Source organism: Varanus komodoensis, unplaced genomic scaffold (assembly GCF_004798865.1).
Source record: "Varanus komodoensis strain SLA01 unplaced genomic scaffold, ASM479886v1 scaffold97, whole genome shotgun sequence".
In the NCBI taxonomy this organism is placed as follows: domain Eukaryota; kingdom Metazoa; phylum Chordata; class Lepidosauria; order Squamata; family Varanidae; genus Varanus; species Varanus komodoensis.
This window is the reverse complement of record NW_025336668.1, coordinates 385,235-411,573: the sequence shown is the minus strand read 5'-3', so window position 1 is coordinate 411,573 and position 26,339 is coordinate 385,235. Positions and strand designations below refer to the sequence as shown.

The window sequence follows — 26,339 nt, the reverse complement described above, 5'->3', positions numbered from 1 at the left end:
TATATTTCATAGCACTGTGGTGGTATTTAATCTTAAAACAAAAAATATAAATTTTTAGTTGCATTTCTACAAAAAACGAATCCATATGAAATGGCACTCCTCAGGTCAGTTTTTCACCCCTCTTTGGTCCATGACTTAGGTGGGCACTTAGTGGTCTTCATGGTGGTACCAGTCCTGGGAACCCAAGGCAGCTTACATGGTCCTCTGCTCCATTTTATCCTCAAAACAATCCTGTGAAGTAAATTAGGCTGAAAGTCAGTGACTGGCAATAAGTCATCCAACGAGTTTCACAGCCAAGTGAGGACTAAAACTTTGGCTCTCCTGTGTTCCAATCGAATGCTGCAATGACTCTACCACACCAACTAGCTAGAAGAGTCAAGCCATAAATCCAGCAAAGAAGAAACCCTTCCAATGGGAAAAATGGCTAAAATGCAATACTACTCCCACTTACCTTGGAGGAAGCACAATTGAAGTTCTTGTCATTTATTTCTGAATAGACCTATATAAGGCTGCACTTTAATCAGTGGGAAAATAGGTAGGTAGCAGACAGTAGGTTCAACAGATTTTACCCAAGTGTGAGAAAGTACATGAAGCAGAGGCCTGCACTAACCACAAGTTCACTTCAGCCCGATTCCATGATTTGGACAGCAGGCCAATTGAATATACCTGCTTCAACTTTGTGCTTCCTGCTGGAAATTAACAAACAGCTTGTATCTTGTGCTGGTGGTTTGTCAGAACTGGATGAAATTTACAGGCCTTTTAGTAGCCCTTTATGAGAGGATTACACCTGCCAAACTTCAGACATCAGGGAGGGAAGGATACGAGTATGACAGCAGTCATGACTTCAGTCCAGCTGTCTGTAAAAAGGTTAGTCATCCTGTAGCAAAAATCCCCATGAGACTCTGGGAGTAGTCTTGATGGTTACATGGAGTCTCTATCATTTTGCCTTTGGAGAGAGCTACTTTCTTAGACAGGGAGATGGAAGGTATTTCTAAAGTGACCATTGTTTGTTGCTACAGTATTTTTAGATAGCCAAAAGGACAGCAGCCTCCACTCCCTTTCTTGCGGTTTCTGAACACTGGGGCAGCATGCCTTCTTCACAATCATTCAGAAATGAAAGCTCTCACAAGATTTGAACTCCAAAACTCTTACTAGATCGCAACTGGCACCATTCTTTCCATACTGTGACTTCCTTTCCACCAACACCCTCAAAGGTCTTTGGTTTTACAGCTAGCTATGCCTTTTAAACAACCTAAAATCCACTCCAAATCTTATTACGAGTGTCACCTTACCACTCCCTAAAACCTTTTAAACTGTGTCCATTTTGCACCTTCTCTTTCATATTTAGATGCACACACTGACCAGCGAGTAATGTAGCATGTTTTGTTTTGCTGTTGGCTAGTTTCATATATACTTACTAGGGCTGTTTGTATTATTTAAAATACTTACTGATAATTGGGGCAAACATCCTCTGAAAAGTGCTCTTGAAACCCCAAGAAGGCAAACAAAAGTTATAAGAGCCAACAGTAAAATTACAATTTTTTGTAATTGTACTGAGTGCCAGTTCTCATTTACAGGCTTTAAATAGTTGTGTTGTGTTTTAATTTTTAATCAGCTTATCTTTTAAAAACCTTGCCTCCAGCTTCTTGATTCCTCCAATCTTGAAGTACTTATTTTTAAAAGCAAATATTGATTCAGAGCACTAGTTGAGGTTGAATATTGAAGTAGCTGTATGGATGTTAGCTGATGTGTGTGACAACAAATTTCAGGGAAAATAAAACTGAAAGGACAGTACCCTATTTATTATTAAAAGCTAAGATAGACTACTAAAATGAAATGAACTCCAGCTGCCCACTCAGAATTGAGGAATGAAATTCAGTCCAAATGGTCAGTTTGGGGACTATTCAAAGTAGAGAAAAATTCAGTGTTTCAAAGTTTATTATTTATGGTAAAGGACAGATGTCTTATTATCCAAAGATTTGGCAAAAAATCCTCCACAGATGGATTCCATTCTGGGTTTCAGTAATTTAAAAGCCAAAAGCCTCATATTATCTGAACTAGGGACCCACATTAAACTTGGAAAATAATAAATTTGATGAGTAATTTGAGGTGCCTAGTCAACCATTTAAGACAGAAACCTATGCGGAGATAAAGAAAAAAGTTCCATTAACTCCCAACATGCCCAAGTCAGCACACACAAGGAAGTGGATTATGCTCTGCACTCTCAAAGTTTACATAGTATTAGAAAGCAATCACACTTCCAGAGGGGAAAAACCAGAATGAAATTTCAGTTGAGATTTTTCTTAGAGTAGCAAATTACCAGCTTCTTTAATTCTCAGCTTTCAGCCAGATTACATTAATTTTCTGATGTCAATTTAAAAACTCAAAACTGCTGTACACATGTCCTTGCCACATTGCCTAAATGTTTTGAAATAATGTTCAAAAATTGTATTTATATTCTTGAGGACATTCTATACGCTAAACTAGAAGATTACTAGCCACAATACTGTAGATGTTCTACCTTACCCCTTTAAAAAACTGAACAAAATTTTGAAAATGGCTGCCATTACAATATCTAAAATGAAGTATGATATCAAGCAAATTAACTGAAAAATTAATCAATTTTATTCTGTATTGGAATATACAATGTATACACTGTTAAAAACACTTTTTCTATGCTGGCAGTATTAAAAGGGGCTTTCAGTATTCTTGAAGATATTAATTCCTTCCATTAACACTCTTATAGAATGAAAGGAGTAGAAAAAGGACCAGAATCAGAATACAGCTCGAATTCTTGTCTTAGGAGTGACATAGGACCAGGCCTGATTCCAGTGTTTCTTGAAGCTAGTATACCCAGGTCAACAAAGCTGTTCCTGGACGAAACAATTATTTCCCACTTTAATGTAGCATTCAAGTGATTTCTCCAAGGCTTAATTCAAAAATGACTGTTCAGACTGCTGAACAGATAGACATGCATAATAAAGGACAGTTGTGTACAAAAAAACATAAAGCAATTTCTGTATGCCATCTTTGACTGTAAATGCATTTTAATAGCATCATTAACACTTGTGATAACACTGGGGTTGGTCAGAGTTCATATCAGGTAAAATTACAGGTAGACTTTAATTCAGAAGGGAGTTGAAGGGGCAAATCCAAAAGTCTAGAGTTGTCCAGTGTGCTATGTCATCCTCTAACACATTTTAATTGCAGGAGCTCTTCATTTATGTTTCTTCCAGTGCCCCAATACTGATTTATTTAGGACATGCCGATTAAAGCTTCTTACAAAGTACAAGTAGGTGAGGTCTTTTAGTAGTTTGGAAGTAAAGTTTTCTTCTTTGAAATAAGAAAAGGCAAGGTAAAACACCCGTGCGTATATTCTAAACAAAGGCCAGGTTCCTTGTATTATTGGCCCCTAGCTGAAATCAAAGTTCTTCAGGGCTAGACAGCTCAAATCACCCAAGCCAGGTTGTCTAGATAGTACACTTAGCCAAAAGAAACTATTTCTTACTAGGTATCAGGTCAAATAAGGAAAATTATGTCATCTGACATCATGATCTGGTTGTCATCTTGCATTGTGTCCAATGCTGCCTTGACTTCAGCAGATGAAAAAGGGGTTGGGTTGTCCCGGTTGATGGATTCCATCAAACTCTTCAGTCCCACAGACTGTGCATGAGCAGCTCTGAATACCGCCAGAAGAGCAGCCTTGAAAGCTTTAAGCCTATACATGCAGAAGACAAAGCATTTTAAACAGCAAATTCCCATCCAATTTTTACATATATATAACATTATATATATAGTTTATTATATTTATATCCTACTTTTTTCCTTTCAAGGAACTCAAGGCAGCTTACATTGTTCTCTTCATCCTCCTTTCAATCTTATATCCACAACAACAACCCTGTGATGTAGGTTGGGCTGTGAGTCTGTGGCTTGCCCAAAGTCACCCAGTTGGTCCCATTCTAGAAGGGACTAGAACAAAGGTTGCTTTTCCAGCCCTGTCCATGGCTGCCTTTGGCCTTGCCCACCACTGGGATACAGCTGCCAAAAGCTCCCCTAAAATAAAGTCTGCCTCTTGCACTGAGGAAGGGTTCCCACCCATTTCACTTTATTCAGAAAACTGTTATATTTGTAAATTAGGAACTTGCATGTGGCAAGTAACAATCGCTTGCAGCCAACCAGATGAAATTAGCTACTGAAGGAGCATGTAGGGCCAAAAGCAGGGGTTTCTCCAGCTGGAGAAAAAGCACACCATTGTTGTTCTGTCTCAGATGTGCCACTTTTGCCTGTCTTCATAAGATAGGCACCCACCATGCAGGACTTTGATACTGCCGTTTACAAGGCCGAGTGTGAAACCATTGTAGGCACTGATTGGGCCGATGCCTATGGAAGATCTTGGGAGGAAGCCTGGCAGCATCCGTTAGCCAGTCAAAGGGGCAACTTTCAATGACCTCAAAGGACTGTAGCTAATTTGCATACATACTTTAGTCATATGTAACTAGCATCATTTGCATATATTTCAGGAATATGATTGCCTCTAGTCATTTCTTGATTACAGTGCTCAAACAGAGAAAATGCTATGAGTTGCTTTATTTGTTTATCTACCACATTTTCAGCCACAAGAGCTGGAGACTGCTTAGAATGTTGCACAACCTCGGGGTCATGCATGAGTGCCTAAACCACACTGCACGAAGCAATGGTCTACATTATTTCCTTGTGTGCTACCCACCTGGACTCGGCTAGTTTTGATTTGGCCTCCATGGTGCCTGAAGGTTCAGGACTCCTGGGCACATGTGCCTGGACTAGAAAACGCCAAAAGGAGATAACTGAGTTAGTGTACAATTGGTATCATCAATTCCTGGTACAGTAGGAAGATTAGATACATGGCATACCATGGTGTAGTGCGAAGACATTACTAAGACCTGGGAGTCATTCCCATTACCAGTAAATGAACACTCCATGCACTTGGGTTTCACTGACTGTTAGTTTCAATTCTCCATCCATAAACACAGAAATTAGGATATGCTTCATAAATTTGTTCAGAGGTGTTTCCATGCTTAGAACTAGCTGGGTCACCTCTTTACAGTTGCATAACTCATTAAAGTAAGATCCATGAGCCCCCATAGAAAAAGGCTGCAATTCTGTGCTTACTACCCCAACAGTAAAAGCCTCACTGAAAGCTGTGGGACTTACTTCTCAGTAGACAAGGCTAGGATTGCTCTGTTAGGTAACTTTTAGTTTTTTGTGAATAAGGAAGTTACCACAGTTTTCTTATCCTACTTCTGCAAAGCATATTTCAACTACAGAACAGTAAGCAAAATGAAATGGTTCACATATACCAGGGATCGGCAACCTTTAACACTCAAAGAGCCATTTGGACCTGTTTCCCACACAAAAGAAAACACCGGGAGCCGCAAAACCCTTTTGACATCTAAAATGAAGATAGCATTACGGTAAAAAATGATATATGCAGTGTTATGTATATCTTCATTATGATTTAGCTGCAGCTCTTGCTCAGTCACTAAAAACTGTTATTTTTAATCTTACATTACAAACTAGTGGGACTCCTTTCATATATTTTGAATAGGAGAACAGCTTCCTGCAGAGTCAAAGTCAGTGCTAAAGGGCTACACGCATTAAACAGCAAACCCCATAAGTTCATCAGCAGTAAAAGCAAATGAATCTACCTACGTATCATTAATCGTTTGGGTTTTCTTCAGAATCTTTTCTTCGATTTATCCACGGTTGGCCTACCGGGGGTGGGGGGGCTCATTAAATCAGAGCGGGTCGCAGATGAGATATAGGTGTGTTTAGTGACTGATTAGCAGATAAACAGTCAAGTGCTCTGAATAGTGACAGGTCCCAAGCGCAGCTTTTAACATTCAGATGAAGGAGATTACATTGGGACAAAGAGAGTCTTTTCAGCAGCTTTCGTGTAACATGAGAGCCTGCAGGAAGCTTGTTTAGCAGAGGAATGTAGCGATTTACTTAACTTAATGTAGCACTGCGTTGTGCCAGCACGTGTTTTGAGCAACGGAGCCGCAGCAGAGGGGTTCAAGAGCCACGTGCGGCTCCAGAGCCGCGGGTTGCTGACCCCTGACATATACTCATGGAACAGAATCCAAGCATATGAGTATGATACAACTGGTAAATTTTGAAATAGGAAAGAGTAAAGTTGCTGAAAATTTCCCATGTTCTGGTTTTAAAAAGCCAGTTTTCCACAGTCTGACAAAATCTACTGAGAAGTCAGCTAGCACTTTCTAGCATCTTTAAAGGTGTCGTGCTTTCTGTAAACTTCTAAGATCTGGCTTGCCAGAGATGAAGTCATTTTTGCAACCTATCCCTTGAAACAAAAGTTAAAAGCATCACTGCATCATTTTCCCTGAATTTATTCATCTGCTAGTCTGAAGGGGACAGATGGGAAACCACTCACCTTCTGGCATTTCTTGTTCAGTGTCACTGAAGGCATAGGGATCATAGGTCTCTCCTTCCATGGGCTCCTGATCACTAGACTGTGTCTTCCTTCTACAGAAAGACAAAAAGTTAGTGGCAGCATCTTCATCATGCAAAAACTGCTAGTAAAGGATGTATTTGGGAAAGAACTGGCACCTCCCAGATCCTTCTGGTCCCCAAATACTTTAATTCAAGTTTGTCCTTCATCATAACCATCTTGATCAGGAACTTGCTTTACAAGAAAAAGTGGGGTGATTTTGCATTATCATAATGAATATTCTACACAGTATTTGCTGTAAGCATGATCATTTGTGTCACTTCTCTATGTTCCTGAGGACAAAGGAAGATAAAATAAGATTATTGGTTTGGTTCCCTAGATACTGAGCTTCAGGGTCGAAGAAGGACTGTGCAACACATTTGTCCTAGGCAGATGGTGCTGGTGGCCCTCTGGGACCAAAACCATAGACATGGACTGTTAAAGATGCATAAAGTCTCTATGCCTGGTTTACCAACTGAAAATGGTTAGTCAGCTCAGAGCACTCCAAAGCATGTACAGTAGTCCCCCGAAATTCACGGGGGTTACATTCCTAAAGCACCCATGAATTGTGAAAAACCGTGAATTTGGTGCCGGCGATAGGCACCGGCCGCCAAGGCAGTGCAGGCGGGAGGCATGGGCTGGGCCAGGCGGCGGGCGCACGCGCATCGCGAGACAGAGGCAAGTGCATGCAGAGATCGTTTTCTCTGAGTGAGTCCAAACTCAGAGGAAATGATCTCCTTGTGAGTAAGCTGCAGCACAGCGAGGCACCAGCTCACTCGCAAGGAGATTGGCTTGGACTCGCTCAGAGAAAAATCCCGCAAAAGACTGAAGCTGCAAACAATGAACCATGACTTCATGGGGGTATACTGTATCTCAGTTGTGTCTCTCCATTACTGTGCAGAGCCACATAGCGACCAGGTGTATGTAAGACACAAGGGACCCAGATAACCAGGAAAGGTTTCAAGGCAAGCTGCATGTAGCCACCTGGAAAAGAATCACCAAGCTAGCCACCACCTGGACAGTGGCTAGTAATAAGGCGAAGATCCATTTACACACTGAAGATAGTAAACTGTGCTTTGCCAGCTCAGCTGCCTAAGAAAGATGAGAGAGAGAGAGAGAGAGAGAGAGAGAGAGAGAGAGAGAGAGAGAGGGAGAGGGAGAGGGAGACGGAGACGGAGACAGAGAGCGAGCGCAAAACCACTTAGAAACTCTCTTCTTCACCTACCTCTTTTTCTGTCTCTCTTCACTTTCTTGGGCCGGCTCACCATCTGTTTCCAGGTCACTATCATCTTCTTCCTGCTTCTTCCGTTTCTTTTCTTTTTCCAGAACCTATAACACCAGGGAGGGCAAACTATCCATAATTGGTCCAATCAGCAATTTCTTCATGGGGCGATGAGTGCCTGAGTATCAAAAGCAGCATTCAACTGTCCATGTGGCACTTCAGACAGGAAGGGGAACCTTACACGGATTTAAACCTTGAGTTTCCAGCACCAAAGAAATGCACCCAGTGCTTTATCTGCAGGAAGCATTACCAGAGTCTCTTCTGTTGGGATTTGTATGCAAGGAACAGCCTAACAGATAATTTTCAGAAGAGCATCTCAATTTCCTTGACAAATCAGTACAATACAAATGAGGAAAACTCATGATGTGCAGTTTCTATGCAGGCTGGGTCAACACCATGTGACTAGTAGCACAAAGGCAGATTTACTCAAAGGCTCCTTCATATGCACAAAGGCAAATGGAGGAAGCACCACTGGGTACAGATGCCTGTTACCAAATGATAATTAGCGACTTAATAAGATGGCCTCCTAAATCTGTGAAATGCTACATGAAGACATCCTGTTCAAGACCTAATGGCGCTTTGTTTTTCTCATAAAGGCCCATGACTGGCCCCGCTCTGCCCTTGCCAAAATTCTCGAGTAGTGCAAGTCTCTTTGCACAGAACGGCTCCACCATAACACAGAACATGGCCAAGCAGAAGCTTCAATGCATCAGCCTCACTGTGCGTTCCTGGCACCAGGTGCACTTTCCCAAGAACAGTGCTGGGTCCCCCCAGCCCCATTTGCAGAGCAATTCACTGATCTACCTCAACTTCAGCGTAAAAGTCTCCCATGAAAACAGGCACCCCTACACCAGTTTGCACACCTTTTTGAAATAGGCAAACTGCACCAGCTCTAAAGCAACTTTTGCATCCTGTACTTCAATGGTTTTACTCATCCTGGCTTTAGCATGTGCAGTGGAGAGTCGGATCAATGTCTCCAGTGTTCGGGCTGTGATAGGCGAAGTCTAGAAAAGAACAGAGAAAGATAGTGGATTCAGGTATTTATTGCATATGCACTTACAGTCAAAGATGTTACTCTAATATTTTCTTTTGAAAAATAGTGATTCACATGCTTTATGAATAACTATTTTGCAATAGAAATTGCAGGCATCAGGCCTCCATGTGTATCAGGCCCATGGCAGGGAAAGGGTTAAAGCTTATCCCCACTGGGATAGTCCCACTAGAGGTAGGAACCCCTGTATCTGTTCTAGAGTAATAGCTCTGTTTTTAAAGCTGTGGCTGGTTTGGCCCTCAGGAGGGAAGAAACACAGCACTGCATGAAGTGAAGAAGCCTGGAGCAGTTTTGCTGTTACCAAGAATGAAGTTTCTCAGAGCTGTTGACTCCACCTGCAGCACAAGCAATCAAGACAGGATAGCACTAGAACATCCACGATGTGGAAGAGGCGGAAGCTGTCACATACCCAAATAAATATCCCCATACTGATCTAAGTAGGAGACTACAGACAGCCTCTGTTCATGCAATTCCTCACATCTCTAAAAGAGCAAAGCTTGCTTGCCTTTGCCCTGGCTCTTACAGACGAGCCTGTCGCCCACAGTTGTAGCTTAAGACAATGACAAGGTACTTAGGGTACAGAAGGCTGTTTGTGGATTAGTATATGCACTGTGTTGCCATTAGGCAAGTGGGAGTGCAAAGAAGCTATGTCAGCTTCCATGTGCAGCTAAGGGGCACGGTGCTGCAGTGGAGGATCTGCACATGCTTTCCAGCTGTAGGGATCTCCATGCAACAGTCTGCATCCCTGAAGAACAGCCTCCCCACAGGTAACTGCCTGGTTCTCCACAGAAGCTAGAGAGGCTCCCCTCCAAACTGAAGTAGGGCTTTTCCAGGAATGAGAAGTCCAGGGAAAATTATCCTAATCATCAAAGCAGCAAAGCTTTGTGACTGAAAGACAAGCAACTGCTGTTATGATCAAGACAATTTTGTCTGACAGACATTCATCATTTGCCACCCTTTACTCCAAGGAGCTGAGGAGTGCTGTTAGCCTCATCAGCCCAGATTTGATTAAATCGCCACAGTCCTCCAGTTCAGCAGAAATTTTAGCCTCTGTTCCCCTCCGCCCGCCCATCATGCCACAGCCACTGCACCACGCACATGAACACAGATCATCACCTCCTCAATCTCAGTCAGAGGAGGCCGTGTTCCTCCCATCGAGGTCTCCCTCTCACTTCGTTTTTGTCCTTTCCCCCCTCCCCATCCCTCCAAGTCAAAAAGACCCAGCTCACCCTTGCAATGTCTGAGCTCATCTGATCCTGACTGCGCAGAGAGGAATATTCCTGCGCTATGAAACCTGCTGCTTCCTCCGTCAAGACAGGCTCGAGCATTTTGGCAAAATGGATGTACTTCCTCATGAACTCCACACTTACAATCTTCTCTCTGTTTAACAAAGTGATCAAGTTCTGTAAATGGGGTCCCTCACAGATCCAAACTGTAAGCTGACCTTCAGTCCAATCTGGCAGAGGCTGCTCTTACATCATTTTAACACCAGCATCCTGAATATGGAAAAGTATGTCTAGGTGTGCAAGTGAGGGTGAGGGTGTGATAAGCTATTCTGAACATTCTTAACTACACTAATTTGTGGCAACATGGTAAGAAGCCTTGAGTACTGGGAAAGAAGCATGTAGCATCTGCATGGTGGGAAGCCCTTACCTCTGTCTCTTAGGCCCATGCAGTAAACTATCATGTTTCTCATACACCTGAAGCTCCTTCTCCTCCTCTGCAGTAAAGGCAGGGTCGTCTGTGGCCAGTAGTTCGACTGTGCTGCCCAAAGGCATGGCTGGAAAGACAAGAGAAGAATTACTTGGGTTGCAGTAGTACTAGTGATCAAATGAGAATATGTACTTTCTGTCCCTCAGAATGCCTGTTTTATGTTTTAGACAACTGCTGCCTAAATGACCTGGAAGGCTCTAGGTCTCTCTGTAGGTATACTGAGGCTACACTTGAGCTGCAAAGATGGCTTTCCTGGTAAGTATATGTACACAAAGAATCTTTCATTTCCGATCTGCAGTCAGAAGGAACTGCACCATGTGTTACTGAAAGGAAACAAACCACATTCCTCTACTTTTTATATATATAGAAGGAATGCTTTGGCTAGTCCAGCATATTCTATAGGTGATAAGAATAACCACAAACTCTCAAATTATCTCCAATAATGTATGTATTATTGGAATGACTGGAAAGTCTGTCCATATTTGTCCCTGCCAGCTTCCCCTCCATCCCATTTCCCTCTTTATTTTAAATTATAAGCCACTTGGGATAGAGACTTATCAAACCTGCTTTTTGTAAAGCACCAAACAAATAAATACTAGAAATATTAATGCCCAGCTACTCAAAAAGCAGCAGCTACCTTCCTCCCTTGAATTTAGGCACTCAACAAATAAAGGCTGAGCTGTACTCTGGGCACACCTGCCATCCCTACAGGTCAGGATGCTGTCTATCCTGAGAAGGCACTGTGCTGCCGATCACATGAAATGTGGTCTAAGCCCGTTAGTTTATTTATTTATTATTTAGTTTAAACATTTCTATGCCGCCCCCATCGCAACAAAGCCTCCCGGCGGCTCACAAAGGATACATAAATACATAAATAATAACAATGTAACAATTAAAAAAATGTTTAAAAATTGTGAATAGTTGTGAATATGAAAAGAAGAAAGATCAATTAATGATCTTTTTATTCAGCCAATATTTTAACATAAAGTAATTTTAATAGTATTAGATTTATTTAATTTATTTTAAATAGATTAGTTTTATGCTCAGTTGTGGAATAGTTAATTTATTTTATTTAGGATTTGAAATACTGTTGTAAGCTGTCCAGAGACGACAGTGATGGACGGCCTACAAATTTTCTAAATAAATAAAATTAACTCATGAGGGTGTGAGGCAGCGAAGACAGAAATTAAGCAGGATATCAACAAATAAAGCAGAGTCTTATGACAAACGTATAGCCTATTTATTCTGTTGTCTTTCAGCTAGACAGCCAAACTACTATTTTATGCAAGCTTTGCTAAAACCACCAAGTCCTAGCTTTCGTCTTCTGCTTTAGGAAGCTAAAATCCTAATTTTTTCTTTGGGCTGAAAGTATTTGCATTCAATTCCTTTGTTTCAGTAAAAGTTCAGTCCATTTATATTTCCACAATCACTGTTGTTTTTCCTTTACTTCCAGAGACACACGCATGCAAAAATTGTATTTCCCTTTCAACAGGCTTCCTAATACCTGTGATAAAATTATCTTAAAGACTATTTGGTGCACACTTAATAAGAAAGAACCCTTATTAAACACATTCCATCATCCACAATAGTAGGTGCAGCTCTGAAAAATTTAATGATCAGGTGTTTTATATCTATTCTTCAAACAGTTTATTTTATTTAGCTTAATTATACACCATCCCATTCCCAATTGTATTACAAGGGCACCAACAACAAACATGAATCCATCAACAAGTTTACTAATGAACATTCCTACACATTATTAAACTTGGTTTTGCTGTATTAGAAGTCAATTATTTTAAGCATCTACTGAGAAAACTACATAAGGATGGGGAACCTCCGGGAGCCTATCTGGCTGTACACTTGGCTGGTGTTTTCAGGAGTTCGTGAAGGTGCCAGATGAGTGAGCTTCACTTATCCTTCTTCCCTGGATGGGAATGGTGAACAAGTGAAGGCAGGCCCGCAAGTGAATCAAGGAGTGAACGAATTTCAGCTAGTGCTTTGGCCAGGGCCCCACCAACATCATTCAGCCCACAGTGAGCTCAACAGATGGGTAATCTGGCCCCTGCTGCCCAAAAGTAGTTCCCCACCCCTAAGGAGTGCTGAAGCTGGTAAAACTGTGCAATACATTTGCCTTTTACCGAATGGGAATTCTAGAAAGAGTATGGGAAAGAGGTGCTTACCATCCCCATCCTGTTCACCAGATGCTCGGTAACGATGCATTCGTAGGACATGGTCAGAGATCTCCCGATCTTGTTCTGGGTCCATTTGATCCAGGACAATAAAGAGCAAATCAAATCTGGACAGCAAAGAGTCCTGAAGGCCAATGTTCTCCATGGGGGTTTTGTACTGGTCATACTGTAAAGATGACATAATATAGCAAACTGGTCTGAAACTCTTCAATCTGATCCCTAAATACTATTACACACTCCTTGTAAGCTTTTCTCATTTGCCTCAGCAACAACATAGGATGTGTGAGAGAAAAATTTTAAAGCTTGCATTAAAAGCTTCCCAAAACAGTCAAGGTAGCTAACAAGCTAAAATTAGAAGTAGGGCGCAGCATGTAAATGCAGAAATAAATACATAAATAAAATACCGCAACTATTTATTTATAAAGACCTGCACATACCAAAAATACTGCCACATTAAAACATCATGTGAAAGAAGAAACAAGGCAGCAGAAAAATCTGTTTGTTGCTGATAGCATCAAGCAATTAGGTGTTAGCAAAGCAACAGCCTGCAAAGCACAGCCTACCCTCTGCCACGAGCAGGGTCTGCATTTCAGATAAGGATCAATAGTGGCAGCTAAGCCCTATTTCAGGGAATCTCACCCACCATTACTCCATGCCATGGAGCCTCTTTTTAGTCATTAAGCGGCTTCCAGTAAATCCCTGGAGTGCAGTCTGAAAGCCTGTTACCCTCTGTATATGGACACCAATCAACACCTTCTGGGGTCAAATTAAATTACTGTGAATAACCTATAAGATTAAGCTTCAATACAATAATTTTTGAAATGCAGCCCAAGGAAGAAAATTAAGAGGGAAAGGAATGTTCCTGCAAGTTACCAGTCACTAGACTATTCAGGAGGTTCGTATCAGCTGTATAAGGGAATATGTAGGACCACTTAAAGAGCCTTCCCTTGTTTCCCAGCAATTGAACCGTGGCCTCATAAGGTGTTTAACCCAACCAGTGTTATTAAGCAATTGAAAACCTCAGTCCAGAAGAAGAGAGCCAGCAAGATCACAGCTTTGGCACCAAATTTAGATGAAAAAGCTGGCTTCAGTATGAGATGAAAAAGCTCCTTATGTACTCACCCTTCCATACACTGGATTGGCAGCTGCCAGGACACTGCAGCGGGCATTGAGCTGAGCCTGAATGCCTGCTTTGGCAATGGTCACACGACCTTGCTCCATCACCTCATGGATAGCTGTGCGGTCAATATCAGACATCTTATCAAATTCATCAATGCACACCACGCCTCGGTCCGCTAAGACCATGGCACCTGCCTCCAGGCAGCGCTCTCCTGAAAACAGAAAAGTAGGAGAGAGAAAGAGTATGCACAGTACTCTCACTATTTTCCAAATGAAAGGCTGGAATAAGGAGGTTCACAAAACTCTGTTAGGGTGGCAGTCGTGACACTACCAACTTGCCTTGTGAAAAGACGCAGCAGCCCCAGCATTGTTACCTTGCATCATTTCCTCTCTCCTACAGAAAAGCCGGGAGAATCTACTCTGTTACATTTTCTGGTCCACAAGAACTGAAGACACACAGCTGTGCACACATATATACCCTGATCCATTGCAAATTGAGTATCGAGCTTTTTCTTGAGTTGGAGAAGGCACATACTAAGCAGTCCATATTAATCAAAGACTACTGATAAACCAGATCAGAGGCAGCACACTGAGGGAATTCTGCCTGAAAGGAACAGGCGCAATTAGCAGAATTAGCTCCTGGACCATTCTTGGCTGTAAAAGATACCAATAGTCAGTGCAGCCTCCTGACATACAAGCTTTCAGCTAGCAGGAACACTGCCACTTTATTGATGCCTGGTTTCTACTCAAAACAGGTGAGTTAAAAAATGTTACAACTGTAAAGAAGTTCTACAAAAGACTTAAATATCTGCCTTGGCAAGTGAACAGGTTCAGAATGAAAACCCACTTAATCCTAAGCAGCAGCTTCATCCTTCAAGGCAGCACTTATTTTCAACAGGCTGTGCCTACGTCCCACTGATGCCTCCAGCTGAAGGCTCGCTGCCAGGCCATGCAAAGTTTACAGTCGTACTTGCAAGAAGCAACCCTATCGCGGCTTCAGAAAGCCAGCTACTGTTCCAACTCCACTGACTGGTTCCCTCGCATTGCACCTGCTCCTCACCTGTTTCCTGATCTGTGGTGACAGCAGCCGTCAGACCAACTCCAGAAGAGCCCCTGCCAGTAGTGGCAATGGCCCGGGGAGCTGTGCACAACACATAACGTAGCAACTGAGACTTTGCAACAGAAGGATCACCTGAATAGAAGACACAATGGCTGGTTATTGTGTTAATGTTGCCAAGTTATTGAGACAGTATGATCATCATGGTAAATGATTCTTTAAAGACATGCCTCCTTCTCAGTCATACCGATTAGCAGGATGTTGATGTCCCCTCTGAGCCGACTTTTATTCTCCAGCACCTTCTCCACTCCTCCCAGTAGCATGCACAGAATGGCCTTCTTGATGTACTCATGACCATGGATACTGGGGGCCAAAGACCTTGCAAGCTGATCAAAAACATCCTAGATGCAGGAAACAAGAAGCATAAAAGAAGCAGGTTAGCCACTGTCGCAAAGAGCAGCAGGAGCAAGGCTATTTTTTCAAGACCGCAAGGAGCAGATCAGGATAAGGGGATTTAAACCACCACTGAGTCAAAGACCCTGCCTCACAGGAAACGTAATGGAACTAAGGCAAAATCAACCCAGTATCAAATATGCATAAATATCATTGGAACAGATGCACTGCTCATTATGGTTTCTGGAAAAAAATACTATTGCAAGAGAACATCACAAAAGGATACCAACTTATTTATAGGCTGCCCCATGGCAGGGTTGTCAGGGTAGTTCACTACATTAAATGACCCAACTAAAAACTCAACAATAAAAATTTAACACAGCATAAAAACAGCCAGAGAACAACAATGGCTTAAATCTAAAACAGATTTTTAAAAATGCAGTGCAGACATCCACAAGACTTGACTTGTTTTAACATACATATAGTTTAAAAGAAGCTTACATGTTTCTTATAAATAAGAGTTAAAACCCTTTTTCAAGTCAACTGAATAAACATGGGTATCTTTTTTTACTGTCTTTCTTTTTATCCACCATCAGTAGCAACCCTAATTTTTAAAGCAAACTTTCTAAGGTTTGCTTCACATACTACATTTTTGGCATTTAGTTTAAACACCTTCAATGTACATCAAAAGAGTGTTCAGGGTAGGGGGGGCATACCTGCCCCCATTCTGTGCACTGAAGAAGCTTATTGAGAGCGCTGCAGGCTGAGTGGGCTTGGCTTCATCCATCACTGGAACAATATGGTGCCTCCCCATTACCATGAAGAATATACAAGTTTCTGAAAAGATTTCTACACAGGGTGGGCTCAACACTTGAGCAATGCCACCAGGTCAAGACGCCTCCTCAGATGCAGGAGTTCCCCATGCATTCATCTGTCTGTCTGGAGAAATCCCATCTCCACCGGGTATCTGTTGAGGAGCAATGCCTGGTTCTGGCCATGAGCAGGGACAACCCACGTGGCCCCAGTGCAGAATCACTGAAAAGGAGAGGTGGCTTACACAAGCGTATCTATTTGTTACAATGCCCTGCCGAGTCACACTACAGCAAACCTGAATTCGCATCATATAATGTGTGGAATGGCTCTAACATCAGCAGCTTACCTTCGAATGATTTTTGCTGAATTTTTTTATCTTGTTAACATCGCTTGATGAATATTCAGGACGAACTTCCTTGTTCATGTGCTTTACTTGGCAAGCAATCAGAATGGTCCTAGGCAAGACAAGGCAAGAGGGTCATGGCCATCTGTTGCAGGTCGAGATGCTCTACAAAGTTTAGTGGAAAAGGACTGCCCCAAACCTCACCCATACTTCTGGTTCATTTCCTCTGAGACTCTCAGAAGGAAACAAATCTCAAAAGACCTTTTAAATCACATGCCACGTGTATTTTAGCATCTCTGTCTCCTATGGCTGCACCATTTTAAGTTTGCTTTTAAAGTTATCCACCAGAAAGGAGTTCTCAATTAATTGGGGAGCACATTTCAAAGGCCATTTTAAATATAGGTAACAGCTGCAAACAGCAACTTAAGAACCAGTGTGGCACAGTATTAGAAGAAGGCTAAGCAATTGAAGGGTTGGGACATTTTGTCCCCCTGAACAACTCCCCTTTGGCAGACTCCAGTATGTTTAAAAGTCACCTCAAAAACCTTTTCTTTAAACAATTGGTGGTTTATCACTGAAATTCAGTAGCAAACTATCTGTAATGTTATAAGGGTTAAATCCAGCTTGCCTGTAAACAGCTGAATCAGCCTTCACTCCTGGGTGAATGCACTGAAGTAGGCTGACTCTCAGTCTAACCTACTTCACAGGGTTGTTATGAGGATAAAATGGAGACAAAGATCACCATGGAGGAACAAAGGTTGGCTGTGAATGTAACAATACACTAAGAGGCTTTCCCTACTTCTCTTCCATTTAGGATGGAATGCTTCTAAGGTAATGCTGTTAAACACAGGACGCATCATTTAAAAATAAAATGGGCTTCTTGCTCAGAAATACACGCTTTGTATGCAAATGACAAAAAAACATAAGTAATAATGGATTAGTTGGGCTGCAGCTCTAATATTACACAATGATTTACAGATGCTGCACACTAACTCCATTCTTTTCCACACAATACATAGAATGCCTTGGTTGTAATGGTCAGATGCATCCAACATGTTCTTAAGAATCAAATGAATATACTATTTGTGCATTCTTTTTGCCATCTCCCTTCACCAGAATAAGGGAGATTCTTTTAATATAAAAAAGGAATTTCATGGATTTTGAACAGGTTGTTTTTGAGGACAAGAAAAACTAGAGTTTGCTAGTGGTGCGATTCTACACTACTTATCAATAAAGCATTTGATGGCAAGAATAATATATTTTCAGTGTTTTTTTTTTACTTTGAATAAGTCATTTTAAGTTTCCAGAGCACGTGGAAGACTTTGATTACATTTAATTGTAGCATTAGAGCAGGATTTACTGCAGTCTTCCCCAGCCTTGTGTCCTCCAGATGTTTTGACCTACAATATCCAGTATTTCTGATCATTAGCTCTGTGGGCTGCACCTGATGAAAGCTGAAATCCAAAATGTCTGGAAGACACCACATCCAGATGAAAGCTACATTAAGCTGTGTACTGGCACTGCATTCATACCAGGATATCATCATTTTTTCATTATGGTTGAAATCTTTAATACATCAGTGAGTTAGATCAAGGGATGTGCAACTTGATCTGAAGATCAAGTTGCCTTCCAGACTTCTGGCCTAAAATTCCCATCAGCCCTTGCCAGTGTAGCTGATGGTAAGGGGTGATGAGGGTTGTAGTCCAAGGTATCTGGAGGACCACAGGTTGCCCACTCTCAAACTAGACCCATGCAGTTGGAAAGCTGTTTGGCATCCCTATACAACAAAATAAAAACCAAACAAAATTAATTTAGAATCTATTTAATTTTTAGACTGTGTGTACATTTCAAAATTTATAGCTTCCTGGTATTATGGTAAGGAACTGCATTGGAACAGGACAGATGCTCTCGTAAGACTCTGTGGCAGCTGGGCATTGAGGCAGTGCCATAAGCCTCACTGAGAAAATCAAAATTGCACTGCAAAAGCCGCAATCCTCTGCAAGTTTAGACCTCACCACCACCACCAAAAAAGGCCTGCAGCTGCCTCTTTGTCCCAAGCAGACATACCGGAAGTGGCTGGCCCTCTTGGCATAGGCTCCCGCTCTCAATAAGCCTGCAAGCTGCAAAACTTACCTAAATGTCCCCGACGTGTAGCCACCTTTCTTTCCTGGCAGGCAACGGAATGTTCCAATGACTTGCACTCTGTCCCCAGGCTTCACCTTGTCCACTAGGTCATCATCTAAAATGATGTCCACAGAACGTGGCAGCTGTCCAGCTGGTGCTTTCTCTGGCATTTCCTGAATTGTGATGGTTTGATGGTCTTTGTATGTAGAAAGACCAAATTCTGTCTCAAGAGGGTTGTTCTCTTCATCCTAAGATAAAAACCACAAAATAAGAGTCAGCTCCAGAGAATGTGGGAATAGGAAAAGATGTTCAGGAATGTACTGTGCAGATGTTCCTTTATGGAGGCTTAGTATACAGTTACCTCCAGCATACATGCACTTTGAAATTGTGAACAAACACATTATCTATAACCAGGCACCCAAGTTTGGCCTCAAGGACCCTTAACATTTCATTCTGAAAAAAGAAGCTAGATAATGCCTGGTAAGCTTGAAAATCAGAGGGAAGTGTATGTGTGCTTGACTATGAATATAGACACACCCAAGAAACTTCATCCAGAACATACATGGGACAACACTTACTGCCATCTGTAAAAGGCACTGCCAACCATCCAAGGCTAGAAAAGATTATTGTTAATTAGCTATTCTGACTGGTAATCTGCAAACTGAACATATCTCTCCTATCACCTCTATTACATTCTAAGTCATTCTTGTGGTGGCCCACTTGGTTACCCCGAGGGTTCAATCCTATCACCCCTGCCCTTGATGCACATAAGCCTCTGAGCTTTCACGCTTCCTATACCTTGAGTAAAGCTGTGTGTGGCAGCATCAGTTTCCATGGCCACTGCACCTCCTGCCTTGATGTGCACACCTAGATAGCCATAAATCCCTTGGGAGGAGGAATAAAGCAGCCTGGGGCTCTGATGGGATTGCTGCAAGTCCTCAGTCCCAGCCTCCTCCCCACCTGCCCACGTTTCAAGTCAATCTGCAGCCTTGAAAGGGCAGCTCACAAGATTGTTCCCTGCACTGGACAAGAGGGTGCGTGGAGCAGGGGCTGGCCCTCAGAGTCTCAACTCTGGGATCACAGGATTTTGGAGCTGCAACTCCAACTGTTCCTACAGCCCCCTCAGCCAACACTCTTAGTACAATTTTAACTGCTTAAAAGAAACACCAGCACGTAATGGAATATTTAATGCTGCACAATATGAAGTGACCAAATGTTCCCCAGAGTTAAAAAAAAAAATAATCCAAACTGTATATTCAAAGCGAGGAAGGCTGCACTAGTAGTAGGTTTGAACTTGTAATGAGGCTTTTCCATGGTATTCCATCCAATATAAACACCAATCCCTCACCTGAGATCCTGAAACAGCCCCTTGAGGCCATGGAACCCACTCAGCTCACCTTGGTGGGGTAAACAACTGTAGACGGAAATGCTTCCAGGGATGTCATATCTGTATAGCGGCGCTCAATGGTCTTCTTGGTGGCAGGGCAATAGTGCACACTGCGGACTATCTTTGGGCGCACCAAAGAGCCTGTGTTGCAGTGAGAACAAAGAAAAGTCTTACATTTTTTCAAGGCAGCATAAAAGCAGCAGTATTTCCTAAAACTGTGGCGACTTCCCACATTCACAGGCTAAATTTTAAAGTTCCATTTGAACGTGTAACATTTTAACAGTCACATTAACATGCCAGAGGCATCACATCATCTAAGTTTATTGTAACGTATTCTGAAGCAAGCATGCAAAGGAAATTAGCCTGTTAATTGCATTGTTTAGCAGAAGTTTAAAAAGAGACCCACATTAAATCTATTCCCCACAAGTACCACAACAGAGTTACTAGCTCCCAAGCAATAACCAGCTCTTGTATCAGGTCTTGTGTTACCCAAAATGTACAGTGCTTTGCCATTTAATTTCACTTTGCTATTACCTAATGTCTACCTAGTTTTGGTTCCTGACACTTATAAAGTATATAAAGCAAAACACAACACTTTGGGGAGAATGTCCATTTTCCTAGAGGATTCTTGATTATTATTGTTATTTGCTATATACTTTAACAGCTTAGATACTGCTTATCATACTTAACAAAATACATGTTACACATGCCTTAGAAGTATATACTCTTATGTTAATACACATTAGAGCTAGAAGTAGAGGGTAAAGCCAATTAAGGGATGATTAGAGTGAATTAAGTGCTTCAGAAGACTACCATTTATTCCATCGTGTTCCCACCCATTCAGCACCAAAGGCTGCTTTAAGGTTCGCTTCGCTTGCAGCCCCTTTCACCCACATTTTGTAACGATGCCTTCTACACAGACAATGCAGCTGAGGAAGCGAGAAGTTAATGTCCGGGGTGTCACATGTTTCGATCCAAAGCTGCCCTCAAGCCCAATGTAAAAATCTTCATATTGCTTGGAATATGTGGCATCAACGGAAGCAACGAAATCCTTCAGAGCGCGCTGGAAGGCAACCATCTCCTCAAAGGCACTGTTCAGCAGACTAGAACAAGGAAGAACAAGACTCATCAGCCTTGTTAGCAGAAAAAAGTGGGGGGGGGGATTCCCACAGGGCAAAAGAATCCTAGTGCTGCTTCAGCCCCTGCTAAGATTTCGATGGCAGGCAGTTGTGCAGGAGGGGTCTGGACCTCAGAGGGAGGTTATTGGTCTTTGCCCTGTCCCCGCCTCAATGCCCAACTTAGGCCCTTGCACCTAAGGAAAATCTGCATCAGCATCTACCTACAAATGTGATTCAAGTCCTGGCTATGGATTGCCCAAGCTATGAAATGCTAGCCTTAATTTGCAACCCACCCAGGGAGCTAATGGGATGGGATAAAGGTCCAATAAATAAATAACAAAATTAACACTTTGAGAAACTTTCCAATAAAAATATTTAGTTCCAGCATAAGGATCAAAAACTGAAGTCCACTCTTACCCACCCACTGAGCTATTGATCCTGTAAAGTACAGAGGGCCATTTTAAAGTGCAGTGGATGTTCTTATTATTACCTTTGCGCCAATTCACATAATCAGACAGTCCAGAGAGACTTATTTAAATATGTGATGGGTTGCAGCATGTGTGGTTGCTAGTGTGAAAATTTAAGCAGCAACAAGAGTTTAAACATATCATGGGTTCCATAAGGGCAGCAGCCACCAGGTTCAAACAACCAGCCATGGCTGTGCCTGGGATATTCAGGATGGCATCCACGGATTGTTCTAAGGTTGACTGTTTCTAGGGTTAGAGTCTCAGATCACCTGCAATGCCCAGCTGTGCATGACAGAACAAACCATGACACCCCCCCCCCACAACTTGCACATTCAAAAGAGCAGCTGGTGCATAATTTAGAATTCTGTGGGTTAATTAACCAATGGAGGCTTATCATGACATATGATCTGAGTTATGGTGCAGTAAATTAACCTGAATTTACATTTTCTCATTATGTTTTGAATTTTTTATTCTATTTATGTAAGAATCTGAACAGGTGGGTTTCTTTTATGACATTCAAGCATGATTTATGAAGCAGTGTTTGAAGTGGCCATTTTCCTGCATGAACAATGAACCAGTTTTTATTTTTTTTATTTGATACAGTATAATCTGAAGACAAATGGTTAAAAGGTAAATACTCGATACCATAGGGCTCATGTTGTTTCTTTATATCTTTGGAAACCTTGTTTAAATTAAGCTGGAAGTCATTTTACTACTGGATGTTTTGTTCAGGGGCAACAAGCTTTTTCCATGTACAGGTAGTCCTCTTATGGGAATTTTCAGATACTTCATATCAAATCATCTATTATTCTTTGCATGTTTTTATCTTAAAAGGAGATTTTTTGTATCCTTACTGGAGCACTGATTTTTACTTATTGTGTATTAAATATCATATGTAGCCCTACATTTATACTTATCCATGCAACCGTTTTCTGTTCAAGTACATTTCACTGCCTCCATAGAAGTAGTTGATAACCAGTGCATACAAGAACAAAACTAGAGACACCAATCACCAAGAAAACCACAACTGTCTTCAAAAGTATATACAGATGGCTAGGAATACAATGGTCTAGAGCAGGGGTCCTCAAATTTTTTTAACAGGGGGCCAGATGAAAGGTGCCAGTGATGGGCACAGGCCTCCAAGGCAGTGTGGGTGGGGGGGCGCAGGCTGGGGCAGGGAGGGGGCACACATCCGCACACTACGAGGTGGAGGCTTGCTTGCAAGGAGATCATTTTCTTCGCGCGAGTCTCCACATGAGCAAGCCCTCACCACGCACAGCGAGTTCAAAACCTCTATGGTGGGCCAGATAAAAGGGCATGGTGGATCCGGCCCACGGGCCATAGCTTGAGGACCCATGGTCTAGAGAATACTTTAAAGATCTATAACATGGCTAGTCTGTCAAAACTAGGCATTTCTGTCCCTAAAAACACCTGGATGACAGATGGTCTGGGAATTCTATTACCTGGTTTGCACAATCAATACAAGCCATGGGCTGTTGTAGGGTAATCTGAGGACTGGTTAACCCTCCAACAATCCATGTTAATCCATGCAATCCATAATAAGCTGTAGCCAGCTGTGATTATGCACATCAGGTCAGCGTACACTGTGGATCACAATAAGCCACCATGACATGTTTAAGCCAGGAAGGCTTGCTTTGATCACACAAACTGGCTCTATGTAAGCCACTCTGAGCATCTTTTTGAAGGAGTGAGAGGAACCAGAGTACAATATATTAATAAGACTTAACCTTAACGCAATATACTCGTATTAATGCTTAACCTTTAAAAAAAAACATACCGGCTGGCTCTTTTTTCGTTCTTCCTTCGGAGATCATTAATATTCACAATCAGGCGGTACTGGTTGTCACTAATCATGTCCCGTACTTTAGTCTGGTAAACACCCTGATCCTCCTATAATACAGTCAGTGTTACTAAGAAAATGTTGCATTTATCTGGATAAGACATGAGTCATAAAGCAATTTACCAAATCCATCATGAAAATTTAACAAAAAAACATTTACATCAACTTGGTCTTCAAGAAATTGTTTCAGGCCCCAGACTAACATCTTTTCTCTTTTTCAATAAAGGTTTGCAGTTCTCAGCCTTTCCTGAACTCCTACTTGGAAATTGCTGGAGATTAAGTATGCCTGCTACTGAGTACTTATTGCTTATACAGAAAAGGGAAGTGCTTAGTCAGTGACAGAAATCTAGCTAAGTCCAACAGAAAAAAAAGTTGAAATTTATGTCTCTACCAAAAGCTCAGGAATCCAATTTTTTAAGAGGAACATTAGAAAGAAGTCACAAAAGAAGTGTCACACCTTAACTTGATGTGGGCTCCAGCCACTGTCACACAATTTAAGCACCAGATCTTATCAGGATTTAACTATAACTTTTAAAGCACCACTTTAAGCCCAGGAAAAAACCAGAAAGCCCTTCCTCCATTCACCCAAAATTCACTGAAAATGTTTAAATTAGAAAAATAGAATGAGTTAAATGCATTCACATTCACATAAATGTATTTAACTTGATTCACTGCAGAAATGTACATGTATCATAAACCAAAATGTATTTGAAACCATACTGACAAGGAAGATTCCATGTCTGAAGGATGCTAAAACAGGAATGGGAGCTTTCTAATAACTTGGTCCACTTTGCTCCCCTCTCCTCAGTACTCCAAGAAATAAGAAAATATGTTATCCTTCTGTAGTGGCTCCAAACTTGTTAACTTTCAGGTAAGGGTGGCTGGTACTATGAGGAAGGTAAAGCATCTCTCATATGACTGGAGAAATGTAAGCTGGCAAACTCCTTGGATTATTACATTCATTCCCCATCCACATCACCTTGTGGCACTGGGGGAAGAAAAAACATAGGCTTCCTGCTGCAAGAGGAGCATGAAATAGTTCGCATTATACATTTGATATACAGAGCTATAAATAGAACTTTAATTGGTTAAATCATGCTATCATTGACACATAAACAGGCCTGAGAAAAGCCTCTTTTCTAGAAATCAGCATGTGTGCATCCTTGAAATGCAACTGACACTGACCAGGCACCAGTCCAGGGAAAGTTAGTTGACACTTGACAGATAACAGCAGCTGAAACAAAGGGCAACCCACACCTGCCCAGCCCATCCTCTTCCTCTTCTGTGTAATAGCACCTGCCTACTTCAGAGCATCTTCTTTGCTAGGCAGGTGGGAGAGATCATGCCATTGTAGCTTTTTACATTTGTAACCTATTGGAAAGTGTTAACTGTGTTGCATGTAACCCTTTAATGATCAATGTATAAAAGGGCCAACTGAGGACCCCACAGGTGCACTATCTGGAACGATTTGTTGGTAACCAGTTATTCTCTAGAATAAATCTTTAAAAGAAAACCTTCCCCTGTTGTGTATTTGGGGCATATACACACCAGAACACAGAACATTTGGTCAACACATTATAGGGCGTTGGTCTTCATTTATTCTATTTTAATTATAGAAGCCCTTTGGGATCTCTTGCTGCCTTACAGAGATTAGCAAGGAAGACACAAACAATCTGAAGATATGCAAAGGAAAGATTATATACAATTTAAATATTTAACTGTTCGTATTCATTTGTATCATATTTCTGTATGATGCATTTTAATGTAAACTGATTTGAGATTTTAATTATAACATATTATTTTCAATGCAGTTCTTCCTGTATGGAGAGCAATGCCCTGTTTCCTAGTTGGAAGCACTCCAGAAGTTAGGGCCATAGATGCTCTAAGATTTCCAGGAAAGGCCGTTACTTTGAATCAAATCTCCTCCAGTGAATAGCGTTACTGAGAAGATGAAATCCACTCCTTATTCGGTTATGTATCCACTTTGTCATTAGTGAGGCATTTACAAGGATGTAATTACTAGTCAATTCCACTCACATCATTTGGATCAGAACTGACTCGAGCCTATACAGACCAAGACCCTCGACTCAGGCCTTAATTTTTAGAATTAAATGTTCCAGGCCAAGGGTGTTTAAAAAACGGAACTATAACGCATAGTGGGAAACTTGTGCCAGGTAAGGGCTGATGGGAGTTGTAGGCCAAAACACTGGGGGAAACAATCCTTGCCTCCGATGCCAGATTAGCAAAGGCTCGCTACAATAAGTACAAACACATTCTACACATGCTCTTTCTTACTTCCCGACTTATCCCAGGACTGAGCCTTGCCTTAGCAGCCGTTTCTGCGGCACAGTCCTATGACAGCCCCTTGCCGTGAACCTCACTCACCTCATCGTCCAAAAAATCCAAGTACTCGCGTTGAGCTTCCCGCAACTCTGCATCCTCCAGCGTCGCTACCGCGGGGGCCGCCATCCCGATGAGCCGAGCACTCGTTACGGACCTACGTTGACTTCTGCGCGCGTGAAAAAAGTCCTTTCACTTTTCCTACTCTGCCCTTTGGCGCGAAAAATCTGATACTTTTTCCCGCCAAGGTACAGGCGTCAGAATGATCCCTAAAACGTAGCCTCTCCATTGGTCTTAAGCGGAGATCACCGACCAGTAGAAACGCTCGGTCTAGAAAAAACTATCCATGGCGCGAACGTTCCGAGACCACAGCCAATCAGAGAGGCTTGACGTTAGGCGCGTGGGGGGGGGGTTGACGCCTCTAAAAATTACGCCAGAGGCATCGTGGGACATGTAGTTTGGAAAACTCAGATGCCTAATTTCCGGTTGAACTTGAAAGTCCATTTTCAACAAGAAATAAAGAACGTGAATGTTATTTGGAGGATGAGGGGAAATGCTGCTCTTTAATTTAAGATTATATGGGGATTTTATATTG

The 26,339-nt window shown here is 41.9% G+C and overlaps 1 protein-coding gene across 1 annotated transcript; it reads right to left on the bottom strand.

Moving 5' to 3' along the window:
- Positions 1–3,029: 3,029 nt before the first annotated feature.
- MCM3 (minichromosome maintenance complex component 3) lies at positions 3,030–25,983 on the bottom strand. The gene is made up of 17 exons (XM_044419001.1): positions 25,790–25,983; positions 23,342–23,454; positions 20,853–21,061; positions 19,969–20,099; positions 18,581–18,819; positions 16,451–16,559; positions 15,146–15,299; positions 14,902–15,033; positions 13,845–14,053; positions 12,714–12,888; positions 10,474–10,600; positions 10,050–10,200; positions 8,633–8,773; positions 7,713–7,816; positions 6,431–6,522; positions 4,727–4,799; positions 3,030–3,718 (listed from the first exon to the last, which is right to left on the bottom strand). Exons 1-17 carry the CDS (start codon positions 25,871–25,873, stop codon positions 3,520–3,522), a joined length of 2,442 nt encoding a protein of 813 aa, XP_044274936.1. The 5' UTR covers positions 25,874–25,983; the 3' UTR covers positions 3,030–3,519.
- Positions 25,984–26,339: the final 356 nt, after the last annotated feature.